Source organism: Theropithecus gelada, chromosome 4, assembly GCF_003255815.1.
Source record: "Theropithecus gelada isolate Dixy chromosome 4, Tgel_1.0, whole genome shotgun sequence".
In the NCBI taxonomy this organism is placed as follows: domain Eukaryota; kingdom Metazoa; phylum Chordata; class Mammalia; order Primates; family Cercopithecidae; genus Theropithecus; species Theropithecus gelada.
The window spans coordinates 79,107,006-79,125,623 of NC_037671.1; the positions used below are offsets into that span (position 1 = coordinate 79,107,006).

An 18,618-nucleotide genomic window follows, 5' to 3' on the forward strand; every position below is an offset into this window, starting at 1 on the left:
CCCTCTTTTCACTATTTTTCTGGTCTGTAGTTGTGGCTGAATGTTAGATAGGGAACAGGGTTCACTGGTGGACTCAGTTTTACCCATTTCTAATTGCTTAGCAATAGGAATCACCTGCTGATTTTAATATGAAGTTTAGTATTACGTAATGAACAATATCTTTAACAGATGGTGCACTGCCAGTGATGTAGAACTTCTTAATCATGCTCCCTTTACAAAAGAAGAACACTATTAGAAAGCGGTGGTATGATTTTATGCTTGATCTTCAACAAATGAGAAATTGATAAGTCAAATATACAGTCAGCCATCTGGCATTCCATACATGTTTTCATTGACTTGGGAGATCATGGAGTTATACAAAGCAGGAGTAGCACAATGTAAGAAAATGGCATGTTATAGAAATATTTATTTCTTTTATTTTAGTTATCTATACTATTGATAGCAACAAATTTATCAGAAATTTTCATTTTATTCAGCTATCTGAGGTTTAGAAAGAAGTAATTCGATAGTATTTACTTTTTTTTGCCCAATCAAAGCTGCTGGGCATTGAGGAACTGTTTCAGAGTAGGCATAGTTTTTTCCTTCACATAAGTCAAAGCCACTAACCACCGAATTAAACATTTGCCGAGTTTGGTTTGCAGCACCTTGATTGATATAGATTCCTTCTTGCAACTTCCTTTGAGCCTCCGAGACTTACTGTGTCATTATAGACCCCAACTGCCTTTAAAAGATAGGAATTTCAACATCCTGCATTTTAGTCATCATTTGGATGAATGACTTAAATTATCATATATTTCAGGAATATTCATTTTTTTTCTGCTACCTGAGCTAAACTGTGTGGTCTGTGTGAAATTATTATCTTATGACATATACACTATTTAATAGTATTGAATTTGAGAAAGTCGGTTCCAAATATCAAATAGTTGAGTAGAAAGTAGAAAAAGACAATCCAGTTGCTGAGAATGGGGAAGGAAAAAAATGTGATTTCTAAATCCAAGGAAACTAGCTCCCCTTATCTCATGTATCCTTTCAAACTAAACATATGTTAAATCCTGTCAGTGTGCCAGGTAAGTAAGTGCAAAGCACTGACACTCCTCCTCCTTGTCCTTTAGGGACCTCAGGCTCATCCTCTTTGTTCCCAGCCTGGCTTACTGTCACTCTCTCCAGCATTCCTGTCAGTGTCCACATGGATGGTCTTTTCAACGTTCTGGCTTCTCAGCTTCTTATCCTTTTCTTCTCTGGTGATCTTCTCCTCCATTCTACATCAGCTTTTCATTCTTACAGCCATACTCTTGTCATTAGCAATAACAGCGGTCTCTCCATAATCTCAGTTTGAAGCACCCTCAACTCTGATTAGCACTTTGAATCTCTCTCTAGCTGACTGCTTCTAGTACTTCCATTCCAACAATCTTTTGACCCTATTGATTCTTAAAAGCCATGGATTTTACCACCTTGTTGCTGTCTCTCATTTCCCTGATTACCTTTCTTTCTTTCACACCCAGTTTAAATTCCATGTCAATATTTCCTTGGCAAAATCTACTTCTAGTTAAATCCGTCTCTCTGTGTGAATCCTGAGCTGAATGTCACTGGAGCAGTGGCTAACGTCTGCAATCCCAGCACTTTGGGAGGCTGAGGCGGGTGGATCACCTGAGGTCAGGAGTTCGAGACAAGCCTGGCCAACATAGTGAAACCCCATCTCTGCTAAAAATACAAAAATCAACCGGGTGTGGTGGTAGGTGCCTGTGATCCCAGCTACTTGAGAGGCTGAGGCAGGAGAATCGCTTGAACCCAGGAGGTGGAGGTTGCAGTAAGTAGAGATGGTGCCACTGCACTCCAGCTGGGTGGCATAGCGAGACTGTCTCAAAACAAACAAAAAAACCAAAAATCCCAAAACTCTTGACCCCATATTCCCCTCTAGTGACTGTTCCCTTTCTCTTCTCTCTCCTTCTCTCTCTCTCTCTCTCTCTTTTTTTTTTTAAGACAGAATTTCACTCTGTTGCTCAGGGTAGAGTGCAGTGGTGCCATCTCGGCTCACTGCAGCCTTGACCTCCTGTGCTCAAGTGATCCTCCCACCATAGCCTCCTGAGTAGCTGGGACTACAGGCACTTGCCACCACACCCGGCTAATTTTTTTATTGTATTTTTTTGTAGAGATGGGGTTTTGCTATGGGGTCTTAAACTCCTGGGCTCAAGTGATCCTCTGAAAGTGGTGGGATTATAGGTGTGAGCCACAGTGCCTTGCTTCTTCTCTCCTTTTTCCATGTAATTGTCATTACTCATTGTCTTCAGTTTCTCTGCTTCTATTCTCTAGTCTCACTTGAAGTTACTGCAATTAAGCTTTTTTTTTTTTTTTTTCTTTTCTTTTTTTTTTTTTTTTGCTCTTCTCTCTCTCCTACTTTGCAGAAATGGTCATGTTAAGGTCACCAATGATAAAATCCTCAGCCCTCATCTCACTTTTTAATAGCAGTATAGATACAAGTTAATCTCTCTTGGAAACACTTCCTTTTGGGACAGCACATTCTCCTTGTGGTTTTCCTCCAAACTCTGGCTTGTTTTCCTTCTCAACGTGGCTAATTATGTCTCACTTGCTTGTCTTGTTAACATTGGAGTATCCAGGCTACAATCTTAGATCTCTTCTTTTCTCTCCATTTAAATTTACTAGGTAATCTTATCCCATCCCTTGTTATTAAATGCTGTCTTTATGCCAAAGACTTCCAACTTATATCCAACAGTCTAATTGATAGCTCTACCTGAATATCTGAGGGCATCTCAAAGTAAACATCTCCAAACCTGAGCTGCTGATCTCTTACCCAACATGATTCTTCACAGTTTTCCCTTTCTCAGTTACTGGGAACTCTGTCCTTCAGGTTACCCAGGCCAAAAGACTTTGAGTCATCCTTAGTATTGCTGTGACTCATAGTGCACATGCATTTCATCAGCAAATCCTTTTAGCTCTATCTTTAGAATATATCCAGAGTCTCACACCATTTCTCCACCTTCTCTGCTATTATGCATTGTTATCTCTTACTGGGATTATTGCAGTATCAGATAATCAATCTTGCAGTGTCCATCCTTGCTGTTGACAGGCTCTTCACCAAATACCAGTCAGAGGGATCCTGTCGAAATGCATCTCAGAGAATGACATGACCTTGAAAACTTCCTGTTTTCTCACTCACCTGCTTTCTGACTCACGGTCACAGTAAAAGAGGGTTTACAGTGTCCTCCAGGGCCCTGCCTGATCTCTGTCATCTCCCCATTCCATCCTTTAACTCCTTGACTTTATCTCCTACTACCCTTTCTTTTACTCTAGACCAGGCAATCTGGACTCCTCGCCCTTCCTCTGATGTGTTAAACATTTTCTTACCCAATGGTTTTTGTACTTGATGGTCACTCTGCCCAGAATATCTGTTCTCTCAGATACATGCCTGGTACACATCCTCATTTATTTAAACCCTTTGCTTAACTGTCACCTCTCCGTGGGGTCTTCCCAATCTCCTTACTTAAAAATCATGGTAGTTTCCCTCCCTTCATCACCTACTCCCCTGGTTCATCATCTGACAATCTAAATATTTCCTTCATTTATTTTGTTTTTATTGCATTTCCTCTGACTAGAATGTAAGCTTCATGAGGATGTAAATGTTTTCCTTTTGTTTGCTGCTGTTAGGAAAGTGTCTGTATAAAATTAAGTACTTTAAAAACATTCATTGAATAAATATATGAATTATTATAGTCTTTTCAGTGTTATAATTTTTCTATTACACATAAGAAATGGAGCCTTAGAGTGTTTAGTAATCCATGGAGATAACACTTAAACCCAGGTCTGTCTTGGCTCATAGCGCAGTCACTTCATGTATTTATTCATCTATCAGGATACTTACAGGGTACTACAGGAACTTTACACTGGATGAATTGCATTATAAGATAGAGGAAGTCATCAATATTGTGCATCTTATTTGTGCACTTCTCCTCAATCAGCATCTGGGAGAAAATAGAAACAGATTTTTAACAGTTTATGTTGAAGCACTTTTGCTACATCATAGAAACTTGTCAGAGAGACTTGTTAAACTCTTTCCTCAAACCAAACATGTTTTGGGGTAAGAGAGTTCTGAGAAACTCATTTTATTCTACTTTCTATTGGCAACGAGGCTATAATTTTTTCCGAGATGAAAAATATCTGAATCCCGTGAACTAGCAAGGAATCAATAAGAATGCTGCTAGTTTGGTTAAGGTGGTTCAGGTATTCCAGGGCTGTGAATTCCATGGGAGACAGCTGGAATTTACATTCATTTTCTACCACTGAGTTGTTGGTTCAATGGAATCATAGATTTTCAAAGATTATCAAGCTACTCACAGTCAAATAGGGAATTGATGAGGAATAGAGGTCACAATTTCAGAAGATAGTCGCAGATCATGATGAGTATGAATCATGCTTTCAGTTTCTGCAGCTGTTATAGCGTGGCAAACTACAGGATGTGTCTGGTCGGCATTTCCCAACACCTGCCCCATGTTTCATTCATATTCAAAGGAAATGATTGAGCTAAAACTGAATTCTGTATATGAAAAGGAACTGGTATCCTTGGATTATGGAAATGAAATATGAATACTAGGTTTCTCCCAAAACATTTGGTTACATGGCCAGACTGTGGGTATTGTCTTTGTCCACCCAGAATCCTGAAATTAGAATTTCTAATTAAATTCTGGCATTAGCTGAGAGGTGGTGAAACGTCAAGTGAAAATTGAATTATACACTAATAAAATTGTACCTAGTGGTTCATCTAAAGGGTTTTTAGACATCTAAATGGATCGTCTAAAGGGTTTATCAAACTTCTCTAATTTGAAGAGTCTCAAACTCCAAAATCTGCCTCGTTGTTGGTGGGCACAGCTGTTTTAACTGGCAGAGATTATTTGCTGCTGGGCTTTTGGAGTGCCCTGTAGGCACAGGTGTTGGCAAAGATTTGATCAGTTTATGCACAGATTTTGGGGCTCCTCCATGCTGTGCCCTTCCTTTAGGGATTCTGTCTCTCAATTTTCAACCACTGGTAGCCCCTGATTATCTTCTGACACCTCAGATCAACCAGACTGAGTCTACTCGTTTGAATTTTAGCTGTCCCAGCTCATAGACTGGGGAGTCCTTTTGCAGGACAAGCCTTATGAACGTCATGGTCGTCCACTGGGCTTAATTTCTTTCAAAAGTCAACACTCCAGTTTATGCCTCCTTTTGGTCCTTCAATGCCTTTAAATAGTTGTTTGTTTTATTTTGTCTAGAGTTTATAATCATTAAATGTGGGAAGGATAGTGTGAAAAAGGCAACTCTGACATTGTGTTCAGAACCTCAATAAGATATTTTGTATAGTTTTTTTCATTATTATTCAATTTAAAATACTACTTTCTAATTTTCATTCTAGTTTCTTCTTTGAGCTGTGAATATTTAACCATATATTAAAAAAAAATTCTAGCCAGGCATATTAAGTACTTTAAAAACATTCGTTGAATAAATGTATGAATTATTGTAGTCTTTTCAGTGTTATAATTTTTCTATCACACATAAGAAACGGAGCCTTAGAGTGTTTAGTAATCCATGGAGATAACACTTAAACCCAGGTAGCTCATGCCTGTAATCCCAGCACTGTGGGAGGCTGAGGTGGGAGGATCACCTGAGGTCAGGAGTTCGAGACCAGCCTAGTCAACATGGTGAAACCCCGTCTCTCCTAAAAATACAAAAATTAGCTGGGTGTGGTGGTGGGCGCCTGTAATCCCAGCTACTCAGGTGGCTGAGGCAGGAGAATGACTTGAACCCAGGAGGCATAGGTTACAGTGAGCTGAGATTGTGCCATTGCACTCCAGCCTGGGTGGGTGACAAGAGCAAAACTCCATCTCAAAAAAAAAAAAAAAAAAAAAAAAAAAAAAAATTCTAGCATAAGAATTTTTTGTATCATCTTTTTATTGATTTCTAATTTAATTACACTATGGTCAGAGAATATATGTAATTTTAATCCTTTAAAATTGTTGAGATTGGATTTGTAGTCCACTATAGGGTCAGTTAATGTCAGTGTTTTCTGTTTACTTGAAAAGGATTTGTATTCTTTGCTTTTGGGTGCAGTGTCCTTTGTGTGTCAGTTAGGCCATGTTTGTTGAACATGTTTAAATCATCTCTATTTTTTACACTGCCTCCTTTTTTTCATATGCCTTTTTTGTCAGTTTTTCAGACTAGTACATTAAAAAATCATTTCCCACTGTGTGGTGAATTTGTCCATTTGTCCTTTTAGTTGTGTTACCTTTTTCCATTTATTTGGAGCCCATTGTTAGATATTGATTTAGTATAGATTTAGAATTATTTATTTATTGTGAATTGAACCCTTTAACAGTATGCATTTTCCCTTCTATCTCTGGTATGCTTTTTTTCCTGAAAGTCTACTTTGCCTGCTATTAATATAGTGACATCAACTTTCTTTTGTTTAGGTTTTTTATTGTCTATTTTTTCCTTCTTTTTTTTTTTTTTTTTAAACAACCTTTCTTTGTCTTTATAGTTTGTGTTTCCTTTCAAATAGTTGGATTTTTCTTTCTTTTATACTAGTGTGACAGTTTTTATTTTCATTGAAACATTAGATAACTTACAATTAATATAATTATTAATTGGATTTAAATAATTCACCGTACTTTTTTTTTTTTTTTTTAATAGAGTCAGGGTTTCACTATGTTGGGCAGGTTGTTCTTGAACTCCTGGCCTCAAGTAATCCTCTTGCCTTGGCCTCCCAAAGTGCTAGGATTATAGGTGTGAGCCACCGTGGCCAGCCATACTCTTTATTTTCTGTTTCCTTTACCTGTTCTATACTTCTCCATCCCATTATTAATTTACTGAATTTTTAAATGTATTATGCATGACATTACTCTCATTTGCCACATTAACCTTTTTTTTTCTTTTCTATTTTAAGGAAAAGATAGAGTTTTTAATACCCCGTTGTGTGAACAAGGAATCGTTGGATTTGGAATTGGAATTGCGGTCACTGGAGCTACTGCCATTGCAGAAATTCAGTTTGCAGATTATATTTTCCCTGCATTTGATCAGGTAAGTGAATGAATATTTCTAAGGTTGTTCAGTCCATGAAATACTGAAGTATTGCCACTACCCTTCCACCCACCCTTACCTGCATTCTAGGAACATTTTATTACCCTTTTACTAATGTATTAGAATTGTAATTTTGTTATGAGCATCTATTTAAAGATCTAATAGAATAGTTTAAGCAAATAGATTGAGGTTGGTTGAAGTGGCTCACATCTGCAATCCCAGCACTTTGGTAGGCCAGGGTGGGAGGATCACTTGAGACCACGAGTTCAAGACCAGCCTGGGCAACGTAATGATAATGAGAACCCATATTTACAAAAACTACAAAAATTAGCCTGGTGTGGTGGCACATACCTGTCATCCCAGTTACTCTGGAGGCTGAGGCGGGAGGATAACTTAAGCCCAGGAGTCTGAGGCTACATTGAACTGTGATTACGGCACTGCACTCCCTGGGCAACAGAACGAGACCGTTTCTCAAAAAGAAAGAGAGAAAGAAAGAGAGAGAGAGGGGAGAGGGAAGAGGAGAGAGGGAGAGAAGAAAGAAGTGAGGAAGGGAAAGACGAGACCCTGTCTCAAAAAGAAAGAGGGGAAGGAAAGAATGGAAAGACAAGACCCTATCTCAAAAAGGAAGGAAGGAAGGAGGGAGGGAGGAAGGAAGAAAGGAAGGAGATCGGAAGGGAAGGACTCTTTGTGCCATACTCTTTCTTTCTTTCTGCCCCTCAGATCGTTAATGAAGCTGCCAAGTATCGCTATCGCTCTGGGGATCTTTTTAACTGTGGAAGCCTCACTATCCGGTCCCCTTGGGGCTGTGTTGGCCATGGGGCTCTCTATCATTCTCAGAGTCCTGAAGCATTTTTTGCCCATTGCCCAGGAATCAAGGTATGTTCATTTATGTACTTTATTTGATTTCTATTTGATGTTTCCATTTTGGTTCATTCTATTAATATCTATGCTTATCTAGAGGAAAGAAAACAAACAGGATTCTTGGAATTTATGTGAACTTAACTGTACTTAAGAAAGGGAGGTTAGCAGTTATTTTAAGTATGCTATCCAATGCCCAGTTTTACAGAAAGTTCTTTTTGAAGGAGGACTGGTTTTATAAACTCTGGCATTAATTAATTTTATAGACTTCAAAGAGTAAGACTAAGAACATAGTTGGTTTACCTCCCCTCTCTTTCAAAGCTTTATATTTCTCTCTAACTTAAGTCTTTCTCACTTAACTGATGATGGGGTGATTTTAATAAATCTTCTGTTTAGTCTATATTTGCCTCAAAGTCAGGGAGATAAGACTTTTGCTTTTAATCTATTTCTCACTTGTTAAAAAGACTGAGAGAAGACTGTTACCTAGATTGTTTTTTTCTGTTTAAAGTAAGCTAATACTTGCTCAACCAATTAATTTTGAAGCATCTCCTTTTTATAGTCTGTCCTTCACAAAAGCTTAGGTCTTTTGATGGCAAAAATATTTTGAGTATGTTAAGTCTTAATTTTTTATATTGTCTTTTCTGTTTCTGTTTATTGAGTAAGCTTTTCAGGGGATCATTATAGAAACCCATAGATGTGTGAATCCAGAGATGTATATTTGTTTTTTGATCACATGAATTGATTGTGAGCATGTGTCAGTGTTTTATTCTTATTTTCTTATTTGTTTTTTTCTGCCAGATCAAAGTTATAAGCTTATCTTAGTTGAGTAGATGTTACCTGATTTTTTAATGTGAGCTAGAAGTTGTAGAGTGGGAAAGAAGCCATGTGCGAGGCAAGTTATTTTTGTGCTTGAGCTAAACATTAATTTACATTTAATATTTAAAACATTATATTGTTTTTAAGAACAGATCTTTTCTGTCTGTCCCCTACCTTCTCTTTTCCTCCTTCATTTTCTTTCTTCCTCTTCCTTTTTCCTTTTTTTTTCAGCTGAAATGAAAATATACATAAAGTATAAAAGGCTAATATGAAAAAAGCAGATGAAGGGAAATTAAAAAGTAGGAACATAAGATAAAGACATTATGTGATGTGGTTATTAATGTGTTCAGAGGTCCATTTACAGAAAATAAAATAGTGACATTTTTGCTGCTCTTTTATTTTTAAAATAAAACCCTTCAATAAAAATGGCATAAAAATGGCTTTGAAAGCCAAATATAGTTTGCCTCAGGGAATCTTGAGTCTTTGTGATAAGTTCAGGTTTATTTTAATAACTCTTCCTGTATAATATTTGTCTTTAGACAATTGTTTTATAATCATTTAAAATTAGGCAAAGTTTGTGATTTAAGGCAACAAGAGATAGAAGAGAAGAGCTTGAGCTTTGGTGTCAGTAGGAATTGGGTGAGACTCTCTGATCAAGCAAGTAGTATGACCTTAGGCAAGCTACTTGTTCTCTCTTAACCTCAGTGTCTATTTCTAAAATGAGGAAAATTATAATAGCTACCTAGTGGGGTTGCTATGAACAGATGAATTAATTCATAGAGTGCTTGGCCAAGTTTACACACGTACTTCTTACTGTCATTGTCATCTTCCTCATCATCACCCTCATTCTCGAGAAGGTCCTGGAGCCCTTTCCTGGGAGTGCAAGTGTGGACTCTCCACACTTTTCTTTTTGCTTTGCTATAACTGGACACTATGGTGCCTGGATCATAAAACTCAGTGGATTAATTTTTCACTTATGAAATGAAGACCATATTTTTTTTGTGGGAAAGAAGCAGATTTTGACATGTTAAAACTGGAGAAGAGAGTTGCATGTACTTTGAAAGTAGAAGCAGATTATTAGTAGAAGAGATTTCTTTATAGATAAACACAGGTAGATATTAACAATATTACAGTTTTTGCTTTGATGAATGATCTTTGCATATTCTTTTTACTTTTTTATATAGGCAAGTTCAGCTTCTTAAGAGAAGAGTAGTATCTTAGTTAACAGAACATGGTAGGCATCCGATAAATATCTGTTGAATAAGAGGCATTTTTATTTTTATATAATATAAACTTAAGTGATAATTAGGCTTAAAATAACTACCCAATATCTATTTCTAATTAGTAACAATTGGTTATTTAAAATCAGTCCTTCTTAGAAGCGAGTTTACTGGGATATATTTTTACTAAAATTGTCTTAAAAAATCTGTTTTTGCAGGTGGTTATACCCAGAAGCCCTTTCCAGGCCAAAGGACTTCTTTTGTCATGCATAGAGGATAAAAATCCTTGTATATTTTTTGAACCTAAAATACTTTACAGGGCAGCAGGTAAAGGTTTTCTTTATTTTATATTTGTGAATATCTTTATATACTTTGTTTTTTTTTTATAGGTCCAAAAGTTCTATCTTTTTTTTCCATGTGGTTGATTTATATTTTCCTTGTAGAAAGAATCTTGATTTCTTTTTTGGTATTTAGTTTGTCCTCAGGTGTAAATTTTATGTTTGGGAAAAATTCATCTAGCCATTTTATATTTTGATTGTGGAAACAAAGAGGAATTGTGAAGTGGTAGCAACAATAAAGCGACTATGTTTAACTACATAGTAGGTGCTTAGGAAATATGGATTGAACAGGAAAGTAAATGAGCTCATTTTACTAAATAGTATATGTTTCCTTTTAACTAAAGTGATCATAAAGGTCTTCCTTCATTTAAATCAGGATACCTTTGATTGTGAAGGAGGTGCTGTTAACAATTATGTTGTGCTATCAGGTCTATGCTGGGATGACTGTGTAAAGCAAACTGAGATGTTTGGTCATCCTCTTTTTAGCTCAAAATCCTGATTTTATAAAAATACATCCGTGACTGCTAATTTCTTCACTGTAATGGAAATTTTAAATAGCAAATGATTTGTTCTGTCTAAAGCATTTTAATCACTCCTGGAAGCTTCTTTCTCACTCTTCACTATGGACCCGTTCTCCCTACACCAAAATCAGCCACTTTCTGATTGTCGTCAGATTAGGTATACATGGTTTTGGGCTACATATAAATCCATGCACACTGCATATGTTCTTTTGTGTTTGCTTTCTTTTCTTCAACCTAATGCTTTTGAGAGTCATTCATGTTGCTTGTATCAGTAGTTTATTCACTTTTCGTTGCTGAGTAGTAGTCCGTTGTATGAATATCTATTGTTCATTTCTATTACAATAATATTACAGTTTTGTACAATATTAGAACATTACTACTTAGTAAGGAACATTATCATTATATTGGATGAATATTCATTGTTCATTTCTATTACAATAATACCTTACAACTATGTACAATATTAGAACGTTACTACTAAATAATGAACATTGTCATTACATCATTGTTCATTGATAGTATTACCACTACTAAGTAATAACAATTTTTGTTGTTGTTATTATTTTTCTAAGTATTCTAGTCACTAGGGAAAGTAGCTTGCCCCTCTTCATCAAGCTAATTTTTTGTGAATAGCATTAGCATATTACAGTTATGTTTCTGGAGCCAACCTGCCAATAAATGCTTCTTGGCTGTGGGGAAAAGAACACCCAAAAATCTGAGGCATGTACAGTATTGTTCAATAAGTATCATTTCATTGTAGTAATAGATCACAGTTAATTCATGGCCCTTGCAGCTGGGCTTCTGTTTCAATGTATCCATTCCCCTGTGATGAGGTTTTCAAAGTGGATATGTCATTTTACACTTTCGCTGGAGACTTTTCAGAGTTCCTGTTGCTCTTAAGTTTAAAAACAGATTTTAAATTAACTCTAGATTTATATGGACTCTATTATGATCTGTATCCCATTATGTAATAAAAATGAATGTAAGAATTTAAAATTTTGAAGTGAATAGGAAAATATCAGTGATATATTGTGAATAGCTTTTTGATGAAAAGGATTTCTAATACTTTGGATATCCTGTGGCTATTATATTTGTAATGCCAGCCAGCTGGTACGGTCAATCAGTAAAGAAATTTTGCAGTATTTAATAAATGGCGACTGAGTAAGAAATGTTTGAAAAAGTAATATTAACTTAGCTGCAAAATTTGAAACCAGAATTTGTCAGGCAAATAAATTTACAGGATTCCAGCTAAGAGAATGCACTTGAAAAGTTTGTCCTAAGCTTGGTCCTGGGAGAGATTATGAAAGACCCTGATGAGGTTCAGTGTTCGAAAGGTTTCCAGAAGTTTCCCCAATAATTTAAGACCTTTTATTTATGGAATGGTATCTCAAAGACATAAATACATTTATGAATTATATAATTCCATAAACTTAGATATGTTATGCTAATATAAGGCCTTAAGTAATATGGAAATTTATTTCCCTCTAATATAAATGTCTAAGTTGGCAGTCCAGGGCTAGTGTTCCTTAGTCATCAAGGTACCAGGCCCCTTCTCTCTGGTTGCTGTGCTGTCTTCAACATACAGTTTTCCGTTCCTGGTCCTAGGTAGCTGTACCAGCTCCCAATATCACATATGCATTTCAGCTACCAGGAAGGGGGAAGGAGGAAAGGAAAAGGTATTATCCTTCTCTTTAAAGAATAACTTGAAGATTGCACGCATTAAATTTCACTTCCCACGGGTCACACCTAATCATATGGCCATGACCACACCTAACCACAGATGAGGCTGAGAAAGCTAGTCTTTGGCTTAAGTGCCTAACTAAAAATTTAATTATTACACAATGACAGGAAATGGATATTGAGGGACAACTACCAGTCTCTACCACAATTACTTACATGGTTTCCAACAGAAGCTATAAATTTTAAGGAGGGGAAGAGATCTGTTTGAAATAATTCAGCTGTTTACCCTTTGACTCATAGTCCACTTCTAGGGATCCATATCGGAGATACATTGGCAAAATTTTGAAGAAAATATTACTGGTCACTGCAGTGCCCTTTAAATGAACAAGAACTGGAAACAACACATTTGCCCATCACTAGAGGATTTTAGGTTAGTTGAATAAGCTAAGCTCCATCCATCTGATGGGTCACACTGCTTTGTTTAAAGGAAGGAGACAGATCTCTTTATATTGTGGTAACAGTCAGGGTTTGATAGGAGAAGCAAAACTAGAAGAAGCAAAATTGGAAGATATAGGAAATATATTCTAAGCATCTGACCATTTGCAGCTGTAAAAACTAGTTAAACAGTCTAAGAAAGATGGTTGCTTCTGTGTTTGGTGCTATAACCTTAAGTCCACGGGGAAGACTGTGAGGTAGGGAAGATAGAAATAAAGTAGGGGGAAACAAGAACAAAATAGAACTTGCTACAATGGATTGGAACTTAGGTCCATCTCTCACCACCTCCAAGCCTTAGTGTAGGAAAAACGTTGGCTGCTAGGAGACCAGGTAGGCAGCTATTTGAATAGCCTGTTTATGTGATGTCGTGGAGAAGGCCTGAATTAGCAGAAGGAAATGGGTTAGAAATTTTTTTAGATTATATGAAATATTTGGTGTCTAAATGAATTTAAGGAAGGGAAAGGAGAAGGAGGTGTTAAGAGTAAGTGTAGAATAAGATTTTCTTTTCTGGTATTAATGGAGGAATAGTAGATTAGATACCCTGAAATAAATGGTGTGTGATTGTGTGTGTGCTGATTTTAAATATATATAAATGTCTAAGTTGGCAGTCCAGGGCTAGTGTAATAGTTCCTTATTCATCAAGGTATCAGGCCCCTTCTCTCTGGTTGCTGGCATGAAAATGAGAACTCTGCAGAGTTCAAAAGCAAAGTGGAGCTCAGAATGATAATATAAACAGATGATGGGAGAATTGATAAACTGGAAGATAAAACCAAAGCAATAACCTGAATATAATCTAGAGAGATAAAGAGAAAGGAAAGAGAGGTTGAATGTAGAGGGATACTGAGAAGGTCTAAATACTTCTAAGGAAACAAATGTGAGTGTATTTCCTAATAATATTCATCAGCAAAATGTCGCTGACAAAAAAGTGATTCCCTGGCATATTTTTGCCACTTTGCCTCATCAGAACTAAACCAGTGCAGTAGGAAATATTTCAGGGAAGCATCAACTACTGCCTGCTTTTCCCTCCTGCAGTACTATCAAGGTAGAGATGTTATTTTCTCAAGTCTGGAGTAGTAGTCCATATATAATCTGTAAAATAAAGTGGGCAAAGGATACTAGGTAAAGTGTTTCTTAGGAAGCTAAAGGTAGGCATCAGAAAGTTAACTTGTCAACTTTAAAAAGAATTTACCTGTAGTGTATAATTTTAATCTGTATCCATATCATTTATATTACTAAATCCTGTTTAAGAATGATTCACTTACAGAGGTAAACACAAGGCTTTTGCTTATGGTTGCAGTGCAGAGCTCTCACTCACTGGTTAATCTGGGCACCTCTGGGTTTCTTCTTTTCCTTGTAGAACATACTCTTTCCATGCTTACTGCCCTTATCTTACCCAATGTGGTTCTGAAGGGGCTGACAGTCATCTTATCGACCTCCATGATCTCAGGACATGGCCATGTGCCTCAATCTCAGCCATTCTGATTTCTTTTCTGGGATTGTCTGCATGGAGTCAGAATTTAACTTTCTATGGGTGGTTTGCCAGGGATGACGGGAGACTGGGGCTCCAAATTACTCTTACTCCTTTAAACTTCCTTTGATTAGTAAGCTTTTTTCACATCTCTCCATTTAATCTCATTTTAAGTTTAACATACTTTGAGTTTCAGTCTCCTGTAGATTTTACTAATATAATAGATAATTTTGACGAATGCATGATCTTGGCTAGAGAAGAGATGCCTCTTTTAAGATGAAAATGTCCTTCGTTAGTAGCACAATAAACTGCAGCTGTCATGATTTAACATAGGTACTTCTTTTGTCTTAGTAGGTGAAGTAGGAACCCCTTCTATTTACTCATAATCATATTTCATAAGGTTGCTGAGAGGATTTAAGTGAGATTATCCATGTGTGTATCTGCCTAGTCTTTAAGTGTGCTAGACACTGGGCTATCTTGTGTAGACATGGGGACTATGTCATTTAATCCTCACAACCAGCATATCGGGTCAATTCTGTCATTATCACCATTTTATAGATGAGGAAACTAAGGATTAGGGAAATTAGACAACTTGTCCAAAGTCACACAACCAGGATTGGGTATATTTAGGACAGATAGTGACTTTAAGAAACTTGCTCAAGCTCACAGAAATAATGAGTGATGGATTTAGGTTTTAAACCAAGACATTTTGACACCAGAGGCTGCTGTCTTTCTAATACTACGCTATTTTGCATCCCACCTAATTATTATTGAATAGAGGACATAAATGAAATATAACTTCCTCCAGTGTCCTAGTTTCATGTCAGGAAATAGTTGTCTAGATTTTAAAAGTTTCCCACATAATTAAAATGATCTTATTTTTTATTTTTCAAAACAGAGTCTCCCTTTGTTGCCCAGGACGGAGTGCAGTGGTGTGATCACAGCTCATGGCACCCTCAACCTCCTGGGCTCAGGTGATTCAGCCTTTGAAGTAGCTGGGACCACGGGCATATGCCACCATGCCTTGCTAATTTTCGTATTTCTCAATTTTTTGGGTTTTTGAGAAACTCCATTTTTGGGTTTCTCCATGTTGCCCAGGCTGATAGAATGATCTACTTTTTAACTCAATGGAAATATATATAGTTGGCACTTTTTATCTGTGGGTTCCAGAGCCATAAGTTTAACCAACCACAGATTGAAAATATTTGAAAAAATAATTACACTGAACATGTACAGGCCTTTTTCTTGTCATTATTGTACTGAACATGTACAGGCCTTTTTTCTTGTCATTATTCTCTAAACAATACAGTATAGCAGCCATTTACATAGAATTTACATTGTATTAGGCATTATAAGTAATCTAGATATGATTTTAAGGATAAGGGAGGTTGTGCATAGGTTCTAAGCAAATCCTATGCCATTTAGATCAGGGATGTGAGCATCCATGAATTTTTGTATCTTCAAGAAGTCCTGAACCAATCCTCCCTGCATACCAAGGGATGACTGCACCATTCATAGCCATGCTTTAAGGTAGTACATCCCTATGTAGTATATAGTCCAAGGTTTGAATATATATATATTGCATTAATTTCTCCATTGGCATAGGATTAATTTGCTTCTTTGAAAGTTATAAAAACTACATGTCACAGTCTGATCTGGTTACAGGTAGGGGGTTGGGGAACCTTTGCACCTTGTAATCATTAGTCATTAAGGGATCTAGTCATAATGTTCCCAGATAGAGGCAAAGGCAGCTGGGAAACGTAGTCTTCCTGCATTTGGGCGAGAAGAGATGAGGTCGTTTGGCACCTGTGCAGCATTGTGCCAATCACAGCTCCTTTTGATCTCTTTGACTCCATCATTTCTGGGCCTGATCTCTCTGACTCCATCATTTCTGGGCCTGATCTCTCTGACTCCATCATTTCTGGGCCTGTGCTCATAAACTGCTCTCTGTGCAAACCTCTGTGCTGTGGTGACTCTCCCACATGTCCAGCCTTTAGAAATGATTTCTTTCAATTCAGCCATTAACTTTATAAATTGTACAGATGAAAATGAAAATAAGTAATACATTCTTTATGCAGCAGTTTTCTTGAATTTTATTTCTCTTTATTTTGAATATGCAATCAATATATATATAACTTTAGGTTTCCTGAATGTGGAAGGAGAAAGTAACCTAATAATATTTTCAATTTCCTGATTATTTATTGTAATTATGACATTTGAGTGCAGTGAATCTTTTTAGAAATGGAAGAAGGACATTTAGAAAAGGTAGATAAGGCAGAACAATCTAGCTGGTGTAAAATGTACAAAATAGTGATGATTCAAAAAGAGAGTGAGTCAGTGTGACATTATCACGTATAAGCATCTTGTGAAGAAGATATTCTTTAATGTCTTTTGGACTTTTGATTTTACTTAATTGAATGACACATGACATCGGTGATATTGAAGTAAATATGACTTTTATCTGTGATTCTTCGAGTGAGAAATCAAGACAGACTAAAAGACTAAAATCCTTGTATTGTCTGTCTTGTTTCTAGGATTTCTGGATAATCCAAAAATAGGTAAAAATAAGACATAATGATATTGAGGAACTTTTTTAGCAGATGCACTAATTCTATATGAATTCATATATTTTGAAGAGAAGAACATTATTTAAAGTAGCTTTTTAATGGTAGAAGACTTAAAATATTTTTGCCAAGTATCAGTGTTCATAAAGAGAGAAATTAATATTTTGTATTTTACGTTAAGCAGATTAATTTGTGCAGATTAGTATATTTAATACTAGGTACACTCACAAGAGTAAGTTGGATCCATTAATGGGAGAAATTGAATTCATTTGTTAGATTTTTGCATTAGTTTCTAAATTGAAATAATACTTGTACATAATTTAAAAAGTCAAATAATAGCTTCTAATAAAAAATAGCAGTTCCTCACTTTCCCTTCACCAAATCCATGCATCTTTCCCTACAAGCAACAACTTTTTTTTTAAAATTATACTTTAAGTTCTACAGTACATGTGCACAACGTGCAGGTTTGTTACATATGTATACATTTGCCATGTTGGTGTGCTGCACCCATTAACTTGTCATTTACATTAGGTATATCTCCTAATGCTATCCCTTCCTCCCTACCCCCTCCCCACAATAGGACCCGGTGTGTGATGCTCCTCTTCCTGTGTCCAGGTGATCTCATTGTTCAATTCCCACCTATGAGTGAGAACATGCGGTATTTGGTTTTCTGTTCTTGCGACAGTTTGCTGAGAATGATGGTTTCCAGCTGCATCCATGTCCCTACAAAGGACACAAACATCCTTTTTTATGGATGCATAGTATTCCATGGTGTATATGTGCCACATTTTCTTAATCCAGTCTGTCACTGATGGACATTTGGGTTGCTTCCAAGCCTTTGCTATTGTGAATATTGCCTCAGTAAACATAATACGTGTGCATGTGTCTTTATAGCAGCATGACTTATAATCCTTTGGGTATATACCCAGTAATGGAATGGCTGGGTGAAATGGTATTTCTAGTTCTAGATCCTTGAGGAATCACCACACTGTTTTCCACAATGGTGAACTAGTTTACAGTCCCACCAGCGGTGTAAAAGTGTTCCTATTTCTCCTCATCCTCTCCAGCACCTGTTGTTTCCTGATTTTTTAATGATTGCCATTCTAACTGATGTGAGATGGTATCTCATTGTGGTTTTGATTTGCATTTCTCTGATGGCCAGTGATGATGAGCATTTTTTCATGTGTCTGTTGGCTGTATGAATGTCTTCTTTTGAGAAATGTCTGTTCATATCCTTTGCTCACTTTTTGATGGGGTTGTTTGTTTTTTTCTTGTAAATTTGATTGAGTTCTTTATAGGTTCTGGATATTAGCCGTTTGTCAGATGAGTAGATTGCAACAATTTTCTCCCATTCTGTAGGTTGCCTGTTCACTGTGATGGTAGTTTCTTTTGCTGTGCAGAAGCTCTTTAGTTTAATTAGGTCCCATTTGTCAATTTAGGCTTTTGTTGCCGTTGCTTTTGGTGTTTTAGATATGAAGTCCTTGCCCATGCCTATGTCCTGAATGGTATTACCTAGATTTGCTTCTAGGGATTTTATGGTTTTAGGTCTAACATTTAAGTCTCTAATCCATCTTGAATTAATTTTCGTATAAG

General features: G+C 36.6%; 1 protein-coding gene across 1 annotated transcript in view; it reads left to right on the forward strand.

Annotated features, from left to right (window-relative positions):
- Positions 1-18,618, forward strand: part of BCKDHB (branched chain keto acid dehydrogenase E1 subunit beta) — a 265,669-nt gene that overhangs the window by 57,838 nt on the left and 189,213 nt on the right. The window contains exons 4-6 of the mRNA XM_025383681.1: positions 6,932-7,065; positions 7,786-7,941; positions 10,178-10,286. Coding sequence (XP_025239466.1) covers positions 6,932-7,065; positions 7,786-7,941; positions 10,178-10,286 — 399 coding nt within the window. The remainder of the gene's footprint in view (positions 1-6,931; positions 7,066-7,785; positions 7,942-10,177; positions 10,287-18,618) is intronic.